This window comes from Cololabis saira, chromosome 1 (genome assembly GCF_033807715.1).
Source record: "Cololabis saira isolate AMF1-May2022 chromosome 1, fColSai1.1, whole genome shotgun sequence".
In the NCBI taxonomy this organism is placed as follows: domain Eukaryota; kingdom Metazoa; phylum Chordata; class Actinopteri; order Beloniformes; family Belonidae; genus Cololabis; species Cololabis saira.
In genome coordinates this window covers 14,272,072-14,292,803 of record NC_084587.1, presented here as the reverse complement: position 1 = coordinate 14,292,803, position 20,732 = coordinate 14,272,072, and the positions used below count along the sequence as shown (strand labels likewise).

General features: G+C 36.5%; 1 protein-coding gene across 1 annotated transcript in view; it reads left to right on the top strand.

Annotated features, from left to right (window-relative positions):
* The first annotated feature begins 328 nt into the window (after positions 1-328).
* Positions 329-20,732, top strand: part of cabp4 (calcium binding protein 4) — a 47,978-nt gene continuing 27,574 nt past the window's right edge. Inside the window, exons 1-4 of the mRNA XM_061744947.1 lie at positions 329-383; positions 13,583-13,643; positions 14,006-14,107; positions 14,471-14,606. Coding sequence (XP_061600931.1) covers positions 13,588-13,643; positions 14,006-14,107; positions 14,471-14,606 — 294 coding nt within the window. The 5' untranslated portion in view covers positions 329-383; positions 13,583-13,587. The remainder of the gene's footprint in view (positions 384-13,582; positions 13,644-14,005; positions 14,108-14,470; positions 14,607-20,732) is intronic.

Sequence of the window (20,732 nt, the reverse complement as noted above, 5' to 3'; positions counted from 1 at the left end):
CCCTGGCATTATGTCCCGGCTGTTCTTCATTACACACACTTCTGTAAGCAAAGGTGTTTTTTTTTTCCCACCTGGATGTTGGAATGTAAATAAAAACCTTAATTTTTCCTCAACTATGGATGTGATACAGTACAGTTTATAGCGGCTGCTATTTTCTTTTGAAAAACCGGATTAAAATGCAGACTTGCATTGATGAATGAAAGGACACGTGCAGTAAGAACATATTGTTCCCCTTCCTGTTCTTGAGGAGCCGGTTACATCTCTAATCCAGACATATTTAGCTGGATAATCACCTTTCATGATATAATCCTCGGGTTAGGTAAGAGGCCTTCACGCAGACACATTTCACTTTCATCTGTCATCCAAGACAATCAACAAGAGAAGTAAGTAAGACTTTAAACACAATCTTTTTATTATGTTCTCTTTAAGCAGGCTGCAGACTAGGGAAAGCCTGTTTGTTTGAAAGTGTTGCCGTTCATATGATGTATATAATAAGGGTTAACTTGTGTGACTATATATTGTTTAATCAGTGTGCTTGCATCAGTGATGCTCCATTTCTCTGGCGAGCGAGCCTCGCCTTCTGTTGGAGGAACCACAGTCACTCTAATGAGACTGACAGGCATTTCCTCTCAGCTTTATGATATTTGATTATCTGGATCCCGACTATATTTTGGCGGACAAAACAGATGGCCAGCCCTCTGGTTGCATTTGTTATGGTTCAATATTTGTGCCCCCGTTGCTTGCTGCGGTGCACTCATCAACAGACGCAGACCGGGCTGGACAGCAGGGACTGAAGGAGCAAGAGGTTGTAATTAGAAAAAAAAAAGAAGGAAGAAATGACTTTGAAGATGACAGTCTTCACATTTCTCACATTTCAGAGCTGTGGCAGGACACGAGCGCTGAAGGTGAAGATGAGGGATGTTAGAGGGAAACAGTGGAGTGCAGGTGATAAAAACAGGCACAGATAGGATGGAGCGTCAGACCTGCTATTGCTTTTTTATGATCAGCTGCAGACTGGTTGACTCCTTGTGGATTTAATACCTTCAAACTGGACAATAACATAAAGAGAATATTGTGCAGGTTCACAGAAACCTGAAGCCTCACTCGTATGGAGCTGTGTGAGTGTGTGACTGGAGCTACGTGCATTTTTATATCAGTGAGTTTTTAAGACTTCCTTTCTCCTAGAATGACAGCAAGTCCATATCAACAGGCTGGAGGCTGATTATGACCTCACACACACACACGCACGCACGCACGCACGCACGCACGCACGCACGCACACACGCACACACACACACACACACACACACACACTCATGAAACATGTTGCCACTGATAAAAGGCAGTCTAATATTTTATATAATGTTTGCCTGAAAAAATAAACCCTCTTGAGAGTCTGCACATTAGAGGGCATTAACATCATAAGAATTTAATCTTATTTGAAAGCAGCTTTTCCGACTCCCACCAATATTCTGACTGCACCCATGTGTTTCTTTTTTTCTATCTTTGTCTGTGTTTAAGCTCTGATTCTGATCAGAGAGGACTTGGAGAGAGGTTTAATGTGTAAATGCTTGTTTTCTCAGCCAAAGCTACTGTACCATATCACAATCATCTCTGGGTTTCATCAGGAGTAGATTCATTTGTCTTCATGTATCTTTTTTAGTCACATGTTTAGTTGGACACACATAGCTTTTTGCTTCATATATTGAAAGGAGTGAGTAACAGAAGGAGAGACACGGACACTTCAATTAATATAGATGGCATTGAAATTAATAGAGTAAAGGAAACCAAGTTTTTGGGTGTCATGCTGGATGAGAATTTGAATTGGAAATCACATATACATTATACAAAGATAAAAATATCAAAAGCAATTGCTCTGTTACACAAAGTAAAGGATTCATTGGACAACAAAGCACTGTACATTTTATATAAAACTCTGATTGTTCCATATCTGACCTACTGTGTTGAAGTTTGGGGAAATGTCTGTAAAACATATATTCAATCAATTTTCATTCTGCAAAAAATAGCCATAAGAATAATCAGTAGAAAACGATATAGAGATCCAACAAATCCATTATTTCTTCAGTTAAAATTGTTGAAATTTCATGAATTAGTATTCTGCAAATTATGTTTAAAGCTCATAAAAAAACTTTACCAATCAACATTCAGAAAAGATTTGAAAAAAGGTAATTTTATTTTATTTTAGTTTTTTATTTACTTAGTTTTTGTTTTTTAATTTTAAATTTATGTTATTTGTGAATTTATTTCTTGGAAAAAGGGGCAGATGAGATAAGATTCTTCTTCTTTCTGCTCCCTTTTCATTCACAATTTATGAACATTTTAATTTGTATTTGTATTGAATTGTTTGTATTATTTTTTGAATGAAATAAAGAATAAAATGAAAAAAAAATGAAAATGAGTGAATGTAAAATATTAGTCTAGCAATAAATTAAGTAAACAGTTGTCTGAGGTGTAAGGAGTGAACCAGTCTTGCCTTTAGATTCAAGATGGGTTTCGTTTTTTTTGTTTTGGGGGAGCTGTAACTGGTCGGCAAAGACAGGTTAATGACAGATTACATGTTTGATTGACAATAATCAAAGTTATTGTGATAGGATTACTTGCTCTCATTGTAGTCATTGGAGATAAGCCAAATCTTAGAAAAACTCAGCATACTGTGTCAATTTGTGAGAAAAGGGACTAAATAAAAAGAAGAAAGTGTTTTGTCATCACATTCAAGGAGAAGGGGAAAGCAAAACAAACTGATATTCAGGAGACCTTGATTTTTTTTTTTTTGCAGTCATTACCAGTACTTTCCACTTTGTTTTGTATCACGCTGTGCTTTGTTTTCATTCAGTTTTTGATTACTAACAACTGTTTTGTTAAGTTAAGTTATTACGAACCTGGTGAGGTCTACTTATCAAAAAATCTCATTAAGGTTTATTTATTAAAAACCACATGGCTAGATTTAGTCATTAAAAACTGCAAGGCTAAAGCTGCACGAAGAATATCTTTTTCTATGTTAAAACACTGGTTTCCATCTCATTTGAAGCATACAGGACTGTCTCAGAAAATTAGAACATTGTGATAAAGTTCTTTATTTTCTGTAATGCAATTAAAAAAACAGAAATGTCATACATTTTGGATTCATTACAAATCAACTAAAATATTGCAAGCCTTTTATTATTTTAATATTGCTGATCATGGTTTACAGTTTAAGATTAAGATTCCCAGAATATTCAAAGTTTTTGAGATATGATATTTGAGTTTTCTTAAGCTGTAAGCCATGATCAGCAATATTAAAATAATAAAAGGCTTGCAATATTTCAGTTGATTTGTAATGAATCCAGAATGTATGACATTTTTGCATTACAGAAAATAAAGGACTTTATCACAATATTCTAATTTTCTGAGACAGTCCTGTATTTGATTACTTTTAAGAGGTATGGCCTAACTCTGTCTCCCGTTCCTACTGTCAACACAAACCAGCCAACGTTATTTTAGACTCCTGTCCCATCCGTCTCTTGTGACGAGTTACATTTACTCCGTTACATTTGCTTGAGTAAGTTTTTGGATTTTTTTTACTTTTAGGAGTAGTTTTGAATCACTATACTTTTTACTTTTACTTGAGTAGATTTGTGAAGAAGAAACTGTTACTCTTACTCCGCTACATTAGGCTACGTTGAGCTCGTTACTTTTCTTTTAATCCTCCGCGTACTCGTCAATCTCATGACATCACTGGGTGATTCTTTGTGAAAAATGTTTGTTTTTGCATTTTTTGTCACATTTACACAGACTTTATGAGTTCATGGGCTTGTTCTAGTTCTGCCTGGTTAAAAAAGGAAAGTACAAAGGCTTGAAATTTTGTGCTACTTGTGCTTAATTTCTGAAGTTATTATTTTATTTATTTTATTATTTATTAAAGTACTTGAATTTACTTTAAGATTATTTTAATTTAAGCTATTTTTATTAATTTTAATTTATTTTATTATTTTATTGATTTAATTTGCCTGAAGATGATTATTTTGTACTTTTGTCTGTTTGAATGGTTGTGTTAAAAAAATAAATCAGACGTTACTCAACAGTTACTCAGTACTTGAGTAGCTTTTTCACGTACGTTTTTCAAGTACTTTTTTACTTTTACTCAAGTAATTATTTGGATGACTACTTTTTACTTCTACTTGAGTCATATTATTCTGCAGTAACAGTACTTTTACTTGAGTACAATCTTTGGCTACTCTACCCAGCTCTGTCTGTGATAGATGATTCTTCTGCTTTGGTTCTGTTTCTGACCGTTTCCTGTTCCATCTTGAAAGTCTGTGTCTTTGGGTTATAGTTTGACTTCCCTCGTTCCCATCTGTCCTGATTGTTTGCACCTGTGTCTTGTCTTTCCACTCCTCTGGTTTTCCAGCCTTTTTCTTTCACTTTACATTTTCTTTTACTCATTTCTTTACATTCCTGCCTGAGCAGTGCTTTTTGTAAGATAAAGCACTTTTTTGCCTTAAAACTCCTTCCTCCTCAAATCCTGGATGTGGGTCTTGCTAATGTCACCACAAGACAGAACACAAAAGTTGGTTTCTGTTAACGCTAGAATTGCACAAATCCAAAACATTGTGGTTTTTCAGACATGTTGGAAGTCCAGTGTAGCATCACCTGCTGTGACAGTCGGTCGTATAACCCGACCGCATGACAGAGGTGTCAAGTAACAAAGTACAAATACTTCATTACCTTACTTAAGTAGAAATTTTGGTTATCTATACTTCACTGGAGTAATTATTTTTCAGACGACTTTTTACTTTTACTCCTTACATTTTCACACAATTATCTGTACTTTTTACTCCTTACATTTTAAAAACAGCCTCGTTACTCTATTTCATTTTGGCCTTTAAAAAAAACTATCCAGTTAAATTGCTCCATCCGGATAGAGTGAATTTGGTTGTGGTTGTTTCAGATGTTCTTGTCCAGTTTTGTTCTTACATCCGTTCCCTCAGATTCCTGCAACTAAACTTGGATGTACATTCCAATAAAGGTTAGGATAAATGATAACATGCCTCTGAAGTTTGACTTTTTGCACCATTAAAATACTTATAGGCAACTAGTCATCATATCTCCTGCTCTCTGAAACACATGTTAATGCTCAATAGTACACATATATGGTTCTTTAATGTATTTGCATTATACTAAGATACATTCATTTTCAATGGCTTTTGTCCTTAATGGCTTTTTCCCCCTTACATTACTTTTACTTTTATACTTTAAGTAGTTTTGAAACCAGTACTTTTATACTTTTACTTGAGTAAACAACTTCAGTTGATACTTCAACTTCTACAGGAGTATTTTTAAAGTCTAGTATCTATACTTCTACCTGAGTAATGAATGTGAATACTTTTGACACCTCTGCCGCATGACAATCTGAATGATCATCGGCTGAACTTTATTTCTGTTGACTATATTTGCAACAGAACAAGCAGCAATCGCAAAAACTAAAGATGTTTCTTTTGAATAGAAGTCTTGCAGGACAAGGTTATTAAAAAGAAGTGTTGCTGGACAACATGTCACAAGAATTAGGCTCATTTGCAAAACATTGTTTATGACAAGGTATCGCAGCGGTACCTTGTTATAAGAAAACCTTCACACCTTTAGGGTCTCCCCCTTGAGCTAAAAATTGAAAATCTTCCTCTTTGAAACTCTCTGGGTTGTGTTAGTCAGGTTGGGCTGGTTTCACTGCTACAGTATCCATCAACTGCACATTAGAAATGTTTTTTTTAGTTTACTGGCCTCTTGCTTCATCAGCAGACAACACAAAGTCATGCTACATGCTTCGAAAAAAAACCTCTATAAAAGCACGAGTGGAAATCTTGGAACAAGCAGAATGAGGCACAAAAACCAGCTATAAGCATAACTGGTATTATTGTGGATGTGAACCCTGTGCAAAGCCCTTACACAAACAGAATAAGAATATCCTTATCATACCTGCTGTCAATCAGCATGATGTTTCTGACACCATGCACAGCGTGTTAAAGCATTTTTACATCCAAGGAATGACAAATATTTGTTTCACAGAATAACGGCAAAGAATACAGCAAATAACAATGAGATTTGTGTTTGCATGTGTACTGTATGTAGGTCATGTTTGTTTGAAATACACAATGAATCTCTGCACCCTCCACTCCAGTGGTTCGAAATATATTTAGAATTTCTCTTGTATATTTTAACCCTTAAAACTCCTGCTGGAGTTCCTATCGCAGCGCTGCGGCTCAGCGGTGCAGCATCGTCGCCCTCCATCATCAGCATTGTTACTTGTGTTTGTGTATGCCCAGTCCACCTGGCCCCTCCATTTCATTGCCTCAATTAGCTTAATTAGAATCTAAAATTGCTTGTGTCGGCTCAGTGATTGACAGAAATTGGCCACTTAGGGAGAAATGCTGGAGACACGCAGAAATGCTGCTCAATGGCTTGTGTGGTGGAACGTGTGCCGGCTGCGGGTCTGTTTGTTCACCCTGAGGGGAGTTTGTGTTTGTTGGAGATGAGAAGAATTCTTCAGGCAGACAATCAGTTTGGAAAGTGCGCATATCTCGCTTAACCACATGTGCTACTTCTTTTAAGGGACCAGAACAGATAGGCGATGACTTCTGTGTTTCTGCACACTTGCACATTTGACAAAAAGGTTTTTTGTAAACACACGACTATCTTTCAGTGTCCGCTGAAATTATGCATTATGCACTGGAGTTCAGTAAACAGATTTTCTATAGCTACTTCCCCACTAAAAGAATCCAAAGACAGCTGTGATGTGAAGGGCATGTAGATCCCTGCTGCTGTTGCCATACAGCTTAACATGCTCCAATCGTGTCTCAATCAGTATGTATCATACATACTGATTGCAAAACAGCGTCACAGGCAGCCAATCGCTTCACAGTCACGGCACGTTTTCCTCGGCCCAATGGGAGTTGGGAACGCGGCTCATCTGACAGTTACACATTAAATGGTCAACAGTAATTTAGAGAACTGACTTCTCTGTTTCTAATCTCATTGAGCTGCCGCGGTCTATGTGTCCTTAAGTGGCAACTGCCGAAGCAGAATTATGGATATCACTCGTTCGTACCTTCTCCCGTGGCACGTGAGACGGTGCATGGAGGCATTATGTTTATAGCACGAGCGCCAAACACGGCCATTCATCATCCGGCGCTGATGCATCGGCAGAGGGTCATGATGAAACATTAATCTCCCTCTTTAACAGACTGCTATAACCTTCCCCTCCTCCCCTTCACAAGTCCTACACATGATTGTCATTCACTTCTTCTTTCGTCATCCATCTCCTCCTCATCTTTTTACCCACATGCCTCTTTTGTTGTTTTGTTTTGTTTTTCTTCCAATTTTTCATCCTAAGAGGTGTTTTTGTTTATTTCGGCGGTCTTGGCCCTAACGTCCATGCTGTCCTTGGAGCTTTGTTTTTCTTCAGTGTTTGCATACCAGCTCTTTAACCGACGCCCACCCATCTATTATTCACCAGCTCTTATTGGAGCTGTGATGGCTTGAACCCACCAATCCCTACAGCACAAATAAATATGTTTACAGCCTGGAACCAGAACATGGTTATGGCCAATTATAAAATATGAGTAACTGATCCCTTTTTCCCTGCTATGCAGAGGCTGTTTTTTTGTATGGCGTCAAAACAACACCAAATATATTATGAATCAAAGCCCAAAGTCTGATGATCAAAATAACAAATCTGAGAACCAAAACCCAGAATCTGCAAACCAACAATTAAAAATCTCTGAGTTTTATCTTATTTCTTTCTTTTAATCATTTTTTTTTAATTGTTAATGTATGTCCCTTCTTTATCATATATAAAGTTGTTATTGACATTAAAAACTTCCTAACCCTGATGGCAAAATATGAGTGAATCAACGTTGAAATATGGTTAGGCAGGAACATTGAATCCATATTGAAATCTGGCCTGCGACAAACAGACTACGTTGATTCAACCTTGATTACACGTGGGCGTTAGAATTGGAATCATTGATTGATGGTTGATCAGAGCTGGGTAGAGTAGCCAAAGATTGTACTCATGTAAAAGTACTGTTACTTCAGAATAATATGACCCAAGTAGAAGTAAAAAGTAGTCATCCAAATAATTACTTGAGTAAAAGTAAAAAAGTACTTGGTGAAAAAACTACTCAAGTACTGAGTAACTGTTGAGTAACGTCTCATTTATTTTTTTAACACAACCATTCAAACAGACAAAAGTACAAAATAATCATCTTCAGGCAAATTAAATCAATAAAATAAGATAATTAATAAAAAAATAAAAAATAGCTTAAATTAAAATCATCTTAAAGTAAATTCAAGTACTTTAATAAATAATAAAATAATAACTTAAGAAATTAAGCACAAGTAGCACAAAATTTCAAGCCTTTGTACTTTTCTTTTTTAACCAGGCAGAACTAGAACAAGCCCATGAACTCATAGAAACTCTGTGTGTGTTTTAGTCTGTGTATATGTGACAAAACATGTAAAAACAAACATTTTTCCCAAAGAATCACCCAGTGATGTCATGAGATTGATGCGTACACGGATAAAAGGGATTAAAAAAAAGTAACGAGCTCAATGTAGCCTAATGTAGCGGAGTAAGAGTAACAGTTTCTTCTTCACAAATCTACTCAAGTAAAAGTAAAAAGTATAGTGATTCAAAACTACTCCTAAAAGTACAAAATTTCCCAAAACTTACTCAAGTAAATGTAACGGAGTAAATGTAACTCGTTACTACCCACCTCTGTCGTTGATCCACCATCAATCATCGACCTTAACCAAAAATCTACCTTTTTAACCATAATTCAATATTGATTTAACATCTTTTGCTATCTGGGAAGGTGGTGAGCCATTCTGTGGCCAATTATCTACTGGATCTCAGCTATGTCCCGCCTCCCCACTCAGATTTTGTCTTTTGATTGGCAACACATTTAGCATTTAAATGATGCCACAAACCACCAGCATATATAGGCTTAAACTACAACAGTGGCCTTTCAGAATGTCAGAAAGCATTTACCATCACCAACTAATGGCTGTATTTCAAACTGCAGACTACCTTCTGGAAATACATCACGGTATGTCGTGTGTACAGAAATACTGTTACACGAGTTGTCGTTAGTATGTGCCGTAAAAGCAGTTGTGTATGACATATCTAGAAGACGGCCATGTAACCAGCTTTTACTGTGGAGACCTGTCACTGTGTGGAATACAGCATGTGATCTACTGTAGATATTTCCCCAGAAGCAATAAACTCATTCAGGTATTTTTCATTCACTGCGGATTGTGCAATATGCACACATTTCAAAATCAAAATTAGCATGCACCAGCTGTCAAGTCTGTGGTGTTCAGGATGACCCTAGTGTGGCACAAAAACTGGAAAAAAAAGCAAGGACATCAGGACCTGGATGTAGTAAAACAATGCAATTTTATTCGACCCAATTTACTCACTCAACTCACTCAACTCAGGATATACAAAATGCAACATAAAGAGTTAAGAAGTCAAAAAAGGCACAACAGGGAGTGAAACACCTTAAGTGGCAGGGGAAGGTGGAGAGACAGGACAATATCTATTCTTAGATATTCAGGGGGTAATAAAAACACTGTGGGAACTAAGACAGAAGGAAGTAAAGACAAACTGAAACAAGGAAATTGGCAAAACCAAGAAGTCATACATCATGTCAAGACCAGGAAGCTAAACTGAGTCACTCAAATAAAACAGCTTTCATAATAATCTAAGCCGGTTGTACAGCTTATATGTACTTTATGGCATATAAACTACAGACCAACACTTTTTGTACCACAAATGAATGTTCTACCATTATTACCTACTACTACTACTACTACTACTACTACTACTACTACCACTACCTGCTATTGTTTATTTAATAATGTATTATTCTCTGGGTGTCAGATCTTTTTTTCAGTTTCAGAACTTTTTATTTCAGTTTCAGATCTTTTTTGACGGTCTAAAACAGCTTTTTAAACAGAAATGTGTCACTAGTATCCGTTTTTTCCACTGCCAATCACGTGAATATGGTGTATATACAGTGTTGAATCATACTTCTACTGATAACTTCTGCAACCTACGTTTCCTGAAGGCAACATGACTGAGGAACGTCCCCCGCCTTTTCTCTTATGCTGTCACTCAAGATGCCACGCCCCTCTCAGTTGATGCCACGCCCCCTATGCCAGATCGGGGAGAAGGCCCTCGCTGCAGCACCGCGGAAGGGGGCGGGGCGTCGGACATCACAGGGGCGGGGCGTCGGACATCACAGGGGCGGGGCGTCGGACATCACAGGGGCGGGGCCATAGACATATATAAAGACTAGATGACTCGTCCGCGCTGCTGCCAATGGAGAGCGACGTCGTCACACGGCGGCCATCTTGCCACAGGAGAGCTCGCTCACTTTAACATTGTGTTTAATGGTGCCTGTACTGCAAAACAACCATAACTTACTCAATTCTCAACAGATTTTCAAACTGTGTGGTTTTTATGAACGTCAGAGATGTAGTTATGACACTGCATACTTGTGAATAATTATAAACATTGAAAAACGTACTTTTATATGAAAATAACCAGAAACAGATAGCTATAACATGGTATTTATATTAAATCAATATTTCCATAGTATTCTTAGTAACATTTATATTTACATTTATATTTACATTATAACATATATACATATACATATTATTACCATATAACATATGTATATATGTATATATATATATATATATATATATATATATATATATATATATATATATATATATATATATATATATATATATATATATATATATATATATATATGTTATGTTATAATGTAAATATTAATGTTACTAAGAATACTATGGAAATATTGATTTAATATAAATGTCATAGCTATCTGTTTTGGTTATTTTCATATAAACGTACTTTTAATAATTTTTTAAACGTTCTAATAATTTCAGCTTGACATGCCTGTTCTGCGAAGATGGTGGTGCCTGCTGCTTTTGGAGAACAATACTTTGAACAGGTATAAAAAAGTATTCACTAGATCATACATCTCAATGACCAAAATTATCTCTGTCTATCTCTCTCTATTCTGTCATTGTTATTGAGTGTCATTGTTTTGCCTATTGTCTGTTGGGCACAAAAAATAGTTTACTTTTGTCTCATACAGGCACTTTGAATTAATTTGATAAATGCTTGTCTTAAAGCAATAGATTGATAGTATTTTATATTTAGTTATATAATCTCATGAATGAATAAACACATTAACACAAAACACCTGCTTTTGTTGTCCTTGTCCCTCTTTTGTTGTTGAAAAAATGTAATTTGTATATATATATACCAATGATTTTTAGTGCTAGCCTACTCATCACACTCAATACCCAATGACAATCTATATATTTTTATTATAATTATGTAATATTAAACATAATAATTATATTACACAAGTATGTTTTATAATCTTATATAATATCTATCTTTGCATATTATGAGTATATATATTAGTGTCACCTTTTGAGTTTAATTACTGAAACAAATTAACTTTTGCACGGTATTCTTATTTTCGGAGATTCATCTGTATAAATGATGACTTTGAATGTAAATTTGCATTTGGAAATGGCCACCAGATGGTGCTGTGTCATTTTGATATCACGCCCCGCCCCTGTGATGTCCGACGCCCCGCCCCTGTGATGTCCGACGCCCCGCCCCTGTGATGTCCGACGCCCCGCCCCCTTCCGCAGGGCTGCAGCGAGGGGTACTAGAGATCGGGGCCAAAAGTCTGAAACTGAAAAAAAAAATTGAAACTGAAAAAAAAGATTTGAAACTGAAAAAAAAGAAGTGAAACTGAAAAAAAAGATGTGAAACTGAAAAAAAAGATTTGAAACTGAAAAAAAAGATTTGAAACTGAAAAAAAAGAAGTGAAACTGAAAAAAAAGATGTGAAACTGAAAAAAATATTTGAAACTGAAATAAAAAGTTCTGAAACTGAAAAAAAAAGATCTGATACTGAAAAAAAAAATTGAAACTGTAAAAAAGAATTTTCAGGTTAAAATTTTATTTTCAAATTAACAAAACTTTTGGCCTTGATTTGGCTCCATACAAGTGGCCATTCAAGAAAATGCAGTGTTTGGCATTTGCATATTGGCTTCATTTTTCAGCTCAGGACTTTCCATGTGGGTGTGATGAGGTGAGTTTCCCTGAATGTGGTCTTTCACAGGCCTTTGATTGTTGGCATATGCCATAATTATCATGAGCTATCCCACAAACAGATTTTTCTGGAAGATGGAGTCGTGTTGGCTGAATGGATGGGGGATTGTGTTGAAACCTCTCGATGACCCATCTGAGTTCAAGTCCTGTATTGATGTGTAGACAAACACAGCTGAAAGAAATATAGTAACCATCTAAGATCCTTTCAGGATTATCTTGTCGCTCTGGTGTGTTGTTTTATTCCTCTGCTCCGTCTTCTTCTTGTTTAAATGTATTGGTAGTTGGCAAACAACCAAAGTGGTGCGTTGTAGTGGGCGACGATAATCGGCCGTGGCCGATTATCGAATTCGATATTCATAATTTTATTAATAATCGGTATCGGCCCCCCCCCAAAAAAAATCGAAAATAAATCATTTCGATTTTTTTTTTTTTTTTAAAGAAAAATTAAGAAATTTACTGAAATACTGCATTTTCTTTTTGTATTAAGAATGTTCAACATGCTCAAACTTAAGTAACCTTAAGTAAATATTTGCACTTAAAAAAACAACCTGTGTAGCCATTTTCACAACCTGTACTGTTTGGTTGTTTGTCATGTGTACTAGTTAGCTTACTGTTACTACCTCCAAGTAGGCACTTGCTGGGGTTTGGGTCTGGGAATTGGGAGTATTGTGCCTGACTGTTCTAAAATTGAGGCTGTTATTCCTCTTAATTTGTTATTTTTTATAGGCAGCTTTTTTATTTTATGTAAAGAGAAAATTCACTTAATGTTATTTTTAATAACTGAAATGCTGCTTGTTTTGTTTGATGTTCCATAATTTGCACTTTTGATGTGTGAGCCGTGCGAAGTGAATATTGCTGTCCTTCCTAGTTAAAGCAATAAATTGCTCACCATTCATTTAAATGAATTCTTGTATTGAAATGTATTTTCTCCCAAAAAGGTAAAAAAGGGTAATAATCGTATCGGCTGATATCGGCTATCGGTCTTTTTGATTTCCCCCTAATCGGTGATCGAAATAATCGAAAAAAAAAAGGCTGATCGGTCGGACACTAGTGCGTTGCTGGTATGAGTGTTGGATTACTAGGTCACTCGATCCCACCAGGACCCTCACAATATAATGGAAACAACAGCTGAAGGGCCGGGGAGGAGGTTGACCCCGTTATGGTTCCCACTTCCTTGCTTTTATCCCGGATCCCCAATGGTTTGCTAAGGCAGGCTAAGATAATCTATCAGCTATGGAGCGTCACCAGCATTGAACTTACACATGCATATCTTTTTGTGAGTTTTTGCTTTTCTACTAGAACATTTCTGGCTACTCCATGAAATCACTTTTGACATCTTATGTTTGTTTCTCAGCCAGGATGTCCATGAAAGGTTCAAGAGGAGGACCAGATAGCAGACCATCCTCTGCTGCCAGGTCAGTGTTGAAGGATAGTAACAAGTAGATAAGAGTGGCTTTTGATAGATTTGGGGTTTTTCTTTTCTTTTTTCTTTTTTTCCTTTTTTTTTATTTAAAAAAAAAAAAGATTTGGGGTTTTTCAACAATATCAGTGCAGTAGAGTTTCTAAAACTTTGTTTAAAAATTCAAATAATTGTCAAACAGTTGCTGCTGGTGTTTTATCATTGCTACCCAAACAGGATGGTTCAGTTTTATGAAAGCTTTTCAGTTCACTGTTTTTTTATTTTCACATTTGGTGTAGAAAGAAATGGCAAAACATATTTGTAGCCAGTGCAAGAAATCTAGTATTTAAATTGATAAAGGCTTTTTTTTTCTCCCAGCGTATCTCCAGGAGGAGGGAGGGCGGCATCAGCTGGACAATCGCCCTCTATGGGGAAATTCAAAAACAAGGCCTTTCAGCTTAGCCTCACCAAGAAATTCTGGTTATTATCATCCTCAGTTCCTAATAAACATTGATCAAGATAAAGACAGTGGGTTGTGTAGGGGTTGCACACACACAATTAGTGTCACAGAATGATACATAAGCTGAACTACAAGCCTCCAGAATGATCCCTCTAAGAAAAACTGCCATTCTTCCCTTTGCTAATGACTCTGTAACCAATATCAGCTGAGCATACTGAAGCTCAGCAATCATTCAAAGGGAATCTAAAGAATGCCTCTTTAATGCTATTTCCTAAAAAGGCTCTTTAGAATGTTTTGTTAAAGTAAACTAGGAGGGTAAATTATAGGCTTGGTTTAAATGATGACAGCTCTCAACAATTGGCATGCGCATCCACGCTTCACAGCTCGAAGTCCCCCAACGCCAAGGGGAAGAGCCCTGCCGGGGAGGAGGACGACGGGCGGAAGAGTAAAAGGAGCCTCAGCAACAGCTCAGCGGTGGCCGCTGCTTACATCTCCTATCTAAATAAACTTTTTGGACAGGTCAGTTCTGCGACACGATGCTACTTATCCACACAATCATGTTGTCACAGCGTGGTGTGTTTCAACATTATCAGGCAAATTACATCATCAAGTCTTTGAGCAGATAAATGGGCCACGTACCTAAAGTTTTCTGCAATATTTTTTGCTCATCAAATAATAATAATTGTATAAATGTATATAATTTTTTTTCATTATGCACTTTGAGAAAAAAGTTGAAATGCCGAGAAAAAAGTCAAAATGTCGAGATTAATGTTGAAGTACAATCTCGAGAAAAAAGATGAAATGTTTGGAAAAAAGTTGAAATTTCGAGAAAGAAGTTAAAATGTCGAGAAAAAAGTCAAAATTTCGAGAAAAAAGTCAAAATTTCGAGAAAAAAGTCAAAATTTCGAGAAAAAAAAAGTCAAAATTTCGAGATTAAAAAGGAAAGGAAAAGGGAAGAAGTATCCCTTTTTGAATTTCCTTGAAGACAGAAGGACAATTAAAGGAGAAATGTTTGGCTTTAGGCAATCAGCCATTAGAACTATGATAATTTCTGCACAGATGGGTGAAAAGAATAACTAGTACTGATATTGAAAGTAAAAGTAGTCAAATATGAGAGTTCAGGGAAAGGACAGAGTCAGAGATGCATCACCTGGACATACGGTGAGTAATTATTATTATACATGTGGCCTCTTTAAGTCACACTGAATCAACATTCTTCCATCCTGATCCTGAAAGCTTTTCTAGCTTTGTTTAGAGGTCGACAGTACGTAATTTAACACCTACGTATGAGTAAACACCTCAAAAGTAGCATTTATCGCACATTAAAAGCACTGGGTTATTTTTCCCAAAAAGCGGTGAAGACTGGACAAATAAAGTGAAATAAAGTGATCGGATTTGCTTTTCTTTTGTCTATTGGTTTAATAAAACCTAAACCTCTCACAAGTTTTTAGAGGCTGATATGATGCTGTTGTTCATGAGAAACATTATTTTGGTGTTTACAAGTTAGATTTTTGTAACAATGTCTTGCACAACTGCAATTTCAGAAAAATTGCTAACTTCCCAACCGAAGGAAAGAGAGCCTCAACCACAACTGACTAGTCGGGATATAAAACATTTTGAAAAAAGATTATTGGTAAAGGATTGTTTGCTTAGACCAGGGGCCGGCAACCCAAACGGTTCAAAGAGCCATATATATGTCGGGAGCCGCAAAAAATGAAAAGGCTTGTATCAGCCTTAGAATGAAGGCAACACATGCTGCATGTATCTATATTAGTTATAACTGGGGGAATTTTTTTTTCATTATGCACTTTGAGAAAAAAGTTGAAATGCCGAGAAAAAAGTCGAAATGTCGAGATTAATGTTGAAGTACAATCTCGAGAAAAAAGATGAAATGTTTGGAAAAAAGTTGAAATTTCGAGAAAAATGTTGAAATGTCGATAAAAAAGTCAACATTTCGAGAAAAAAGTCAAAATTTCGAGAAAAAAAGTCAAAATTTTGAGAAAAAAAAGTCAAAATTTCTAGATTAAAAAGGAAAGGAAAAGGGAAGAAAAAAAGAGGAAAAAAAGGAAAAAAATAAGAAAAATAGAAAAAAATTTAAAAAGAAAAAGAAGGAAAAAAAGAAAAAAAATGAAATAGAAAAAAGAGAAAAAAAAGGAAAAAAAAGACAAAAGAAAAAAGGAAAAAAAAGGTCAAACATTTTTGAAAAAGCTCCAGGAGCCACTAGGGCGGCGCTAAAGAGCTGCATGCGGCTCTAAAGTGTGTGTAAATGTAAATGTAAATGTAAATGTCTAGTAAAGGAAATCCTCCCTATGGAATATATACACAACTTAATTTATCAGATCTAGACCTTCATAGACTATGAGCTGGTATGAGTTCAGAAGCTGGACAAGGATGGTGTGGAAGGGTATCAAAGTGAGGATTTATCAACAAAAACATAACATCAGACCTAACTTTAAAGTTAAACAAAGTCGAGCAGAAAAACTGACCTATTTCTTGAGTGGATTCACAGGAGCACGTATCGCTGTTATACAGGCTAAAAAAAAGGAGTTTAAATACAAATAATTGTTATTTTGATATGTTGTTTATCATGAATTCTTTAATGTGCAATAATACACCATTATGGCCCTTCAGACAAAAAGTACCGTCCATATAAAAGTGTTTTAAGGGCTATTTCTATTATCACAAGATGCAGTCTTTTTGTTTTTGCTGTTGAAAGAGATGGCTATTAGAGACTGTTAATCGTGGACTGTGTCAAACCCTGCTGAGATCTCATTACAAAAGCAGAGCCAAAGGCTTCTGCATAACTGCCTTCATCACGGGGGGAGGATTTACTCGGAAAGATAACAGAGAATTTTTACACCAAGGGGAGTTTTGAAACCACGAACATTTAATGATGTTCCATAACGATTCTTTTTTTCCTTTTTCTAACAACTAATGGGACTGTTTCATTGTTTTAAAAGAATTTATGGGAAGTGAATACCATTTCACGATGACCTTGGGCTTCTGTAGATGCTCGCATACACATCAATGGCAGAAAAAAGTCTCCTGACATGATTCATCCGCCTTGTTTTTACTGTGGACCGTCTTTGGCCTGAATTTACTAGTGTCCAGGCGGAGGACGGTCAGTTGTCGTTGATGCCGGGACGCTGAGGCAGACGGATCTATCCTGGAGCGGTCCTTACGCCGACACAAGTATCAATAACCCCTTCAGCAAGGTTCACTGTCAACCCTAATTAAGTCGAAGGGAACGAAAAGTAGCTAAGGAAAACAATAATTGATTTGACTGATGGACTGCAGAAGATAAACAAACGCTACAGAAAACGGATTGTACATGTCAGAGGGGTTTTGGGCGGCTTTTTCCATCCTGAGGCTTCATGTGTCGGCAGTGGTGGACAGTAACGGAGTAAATTTACTTGAGTACTGTACTTAAGTACATATCCAGAGGATTTGTACTTTACTTGAGTATTAGATTTCTTTGGTACTTATTACTCTTACTTGAATACATTTCCAAGACAAATATTTTTACTTTTACTCGAGTAAATTTCTAGGAAGGCTGAAAAGTACTCGTTACTTTCACGTCTGCTCTTTTTTCTTCTTCCCTAAAATCCTATTGGACACAAGCTGTTTTTGTCAAAGGAGGAGACCTATCACAGTGCACGCTCTCCACTGGGATGTACGTAAAGCAGAAATACGTCAGGCCTCCTCAAAACGATACCGCCAAAGTAGCCTGCGTTTGTCAAGACAGAGTCAAGACATAGCCGTAACAATGGCTACGCCTGCGTCAGGAGAAGAAAGACAATCCGTTGAGTCGTCTGAGTCTGATAATGAGCCGGACTCGGAGCAGGGACTTTCACAAAATCCTTGGCCGTATCTTAACTCAATGTTTGAGTTCGACCGAGTAAAAAACGAGGGCACAGACAAACCACAGACATTTATTTTCAAATGTTTATTGTGTCTTGAAAGCAGAACTACCTCTCTGCTTTCAACAACTCAACATCGAATTCTCAGAAACAAGAGTTAAAAGATCCTTAAATTAATTTAGAAAAAATATAGAAATTTACTGATGTGGAAAATAAGAAATGTACTCTTACTCTTACTTTTACTTAAAGTAAATTTAAAAGCATTTACTTTTGGATACTTAAGTACCTTTAAAAGCAAGTACTTTTCTACTCTTACTCGAGTAATATTTTGACTGAGCTACTTTTACTTGTAACGGAGTAAAGTTTGACCAGTAGTATTTGTACTCTTACTCAAGTACTGGGGTCGAATAGTCTGTCCACCTCTGTGTGTCGGCGTAAAGTATCTCCAAGCCGCTCTTCAAGTGCATGTGTCACACTAACAAAAGCAGTGGGCTCCTCAATTGGCCTCGTAAAGTCAGAATGACGTTAACGGTTAACAGGCTCGTCTTAATGGACAAACCCAGAGTCTGTATGACGTGCGGTCTAATCCTTTTTGGATGGAGAAAAAAAAATCCAATTAATTGGCCGACCCTGTACTGGAGGATCTTGTGATGGAGGAGAAGAAGTGCAAGGGAAGCAGCTCAGCAGGGGGGGGAAATCCTGTTTATAACAGAAGGGTTAAATTAATCAGGAGTGCTCATACGCAGTGAAGATGACAAGCGATACTGCTCTCGGTACAATTGCGTCCTGGCATTGTGTTTCAACGGCGTTGGCAATATTACAGAGTGAATAATCATTTGAACGCCTGCCATGTGAGCAGCATCCAGATAAACCGCGGGAGCCTCTCTTTCTCCTGATGCAATTGTGAACTTGAGAAGGATGACCTTGCATGATTTATGTATTAGCCACTGCGTGTGCCAACATGTATTAGCGGGAAAATAGCTATTCTTTTTGGCTCCAAACCGGTTTTGTTTCTTTTTTTTTTCTTTTTTAAACTGAAATAAGAACTGAGGATTGCAAAAGCCATTGCTCTAATAAAAGAAACAATGAAAAGAGATAAAAATGGTTTAAGAATTGGGGCTAAAGCTGTTTTTCAATAGAATATGACGCTGAATGTAAAGCTGTTTTTTAACAAAAGCAATGAGATTATGCATCCTTTACTAATAATAACAAAAAAAATCCACATCCAAATTGAGAAGTGAATCAACATAAGGTAACTTTATGAGTAATCCTGTCAGCAAATGCACCAGACACACGACCTTGTTGATGGAGGTATCGATTAAAGCATATTTTTAAAAGGGTAGATGTAAAAATAATTTACTTCCTGCCTAAGAGCATTAATATAAGTGTCTGAAGTCCCGACCGTCTGTAAAACTCTGACTTTGTTTGTGGGGGGCTTTTAATTTGAAAATATATTTAGATTTGTAGAGGAGCAGGTACATTTTTATCTCCAGTCAAGTTTGTCCTTATAAATTATTTGTTGTACCTCAGATATGGGCTGCTGAAACTCTTTTTTTTTTCTAACTTTAAAAAGAAACTTTATCATTATTCACCTATATTAAAGGTAGGGTAAGTGATTTCTCTTTTTTAACACTTTTTTTTTTACATCCAGTGAATATCTCCTCACCATCCATTACACATTCTAAAAAATAAATAAATAAATCAACCCAGTCTTCATCATACACAGCTCAGGCTCCACAAACTTGAAACAAAGAGTGGGAGCAGCCTCCTCCTCATGCGAATGATGCGTTTTAGAAGCTTAAAAGAGTTGGTGTTTCAACGTCTCTTCCCAGGAGAACAGGAGGGAGTAGGAGCGGGGAGCAAGCTTTTCATGTTTTATGGATGTTTTCTCTAAAATATCAAGGGACATGTCACTCAGAAACACTTTACCTTTTTTTTTTTAATTCGAGGACTAATATAAAATGTCATAAAATGATGTATGTATATTTTATTTTTTTTAATATGAACACTTTGAGTATTACCCTTGAGTACTATTTAGTTTATAAAATGTTGTTTGACACAATATGATTTGAGATTTTCTCACAATTTGCATGTTTAGGATGTTTTCTTTCATATTATTGGGAAGACATGTTTTAAATTATTCATTAAGTGTTTAGTGTTTTACACAACGGCAAAACAGGAAAGCACAAAAACAAAAGCAAAAACGCAACGGCTTAATGCAGTTGCGTTTTTGCTTTTGCTGTTGTGCTTTCTCTTTTGACATTGTGTTTTTTTAATCTCCCGTTGTGTTTCTTTTTTCTTTCCATTGTGCTTTCTGTTTTGTTGTTGTATTTTTTTTAATTTGCTGTTGTGTTTTTTCTTTTTTGCTATTGAGAAGACATAAATGCAGCACTGCCTATACCCTCCACCAACTTGCACCATCTCTGAGACTAATAAGCTGTTGTAAACTGCACCAGTGGTCCCCAAGATGTTTTAGTAACAAGATGAATTCCACAAGCCATAAGGAGCAATATCCCCCATGGAGAAAAAGATTTTAAAAAAAGCCAAGATCAAGACAACGCCAGAGAAGAAGTTAGCCAGCTATCAGAGCAACAGAGGGATCACCTTAAAGAGACACATATAACCCTCCAAAGCTGAGACATACGTCTGAGGGTCTCAGTGGCAAGACAAGAGCGTAATAAGACCACCCGAGGCTTAGACTGAGCAACACTTGAAAAGCATGTGGGAGATAGAGACATCTCATTCATCAGTGCTCCAGCGCTGCTGGATCTGAGAGATGACCACA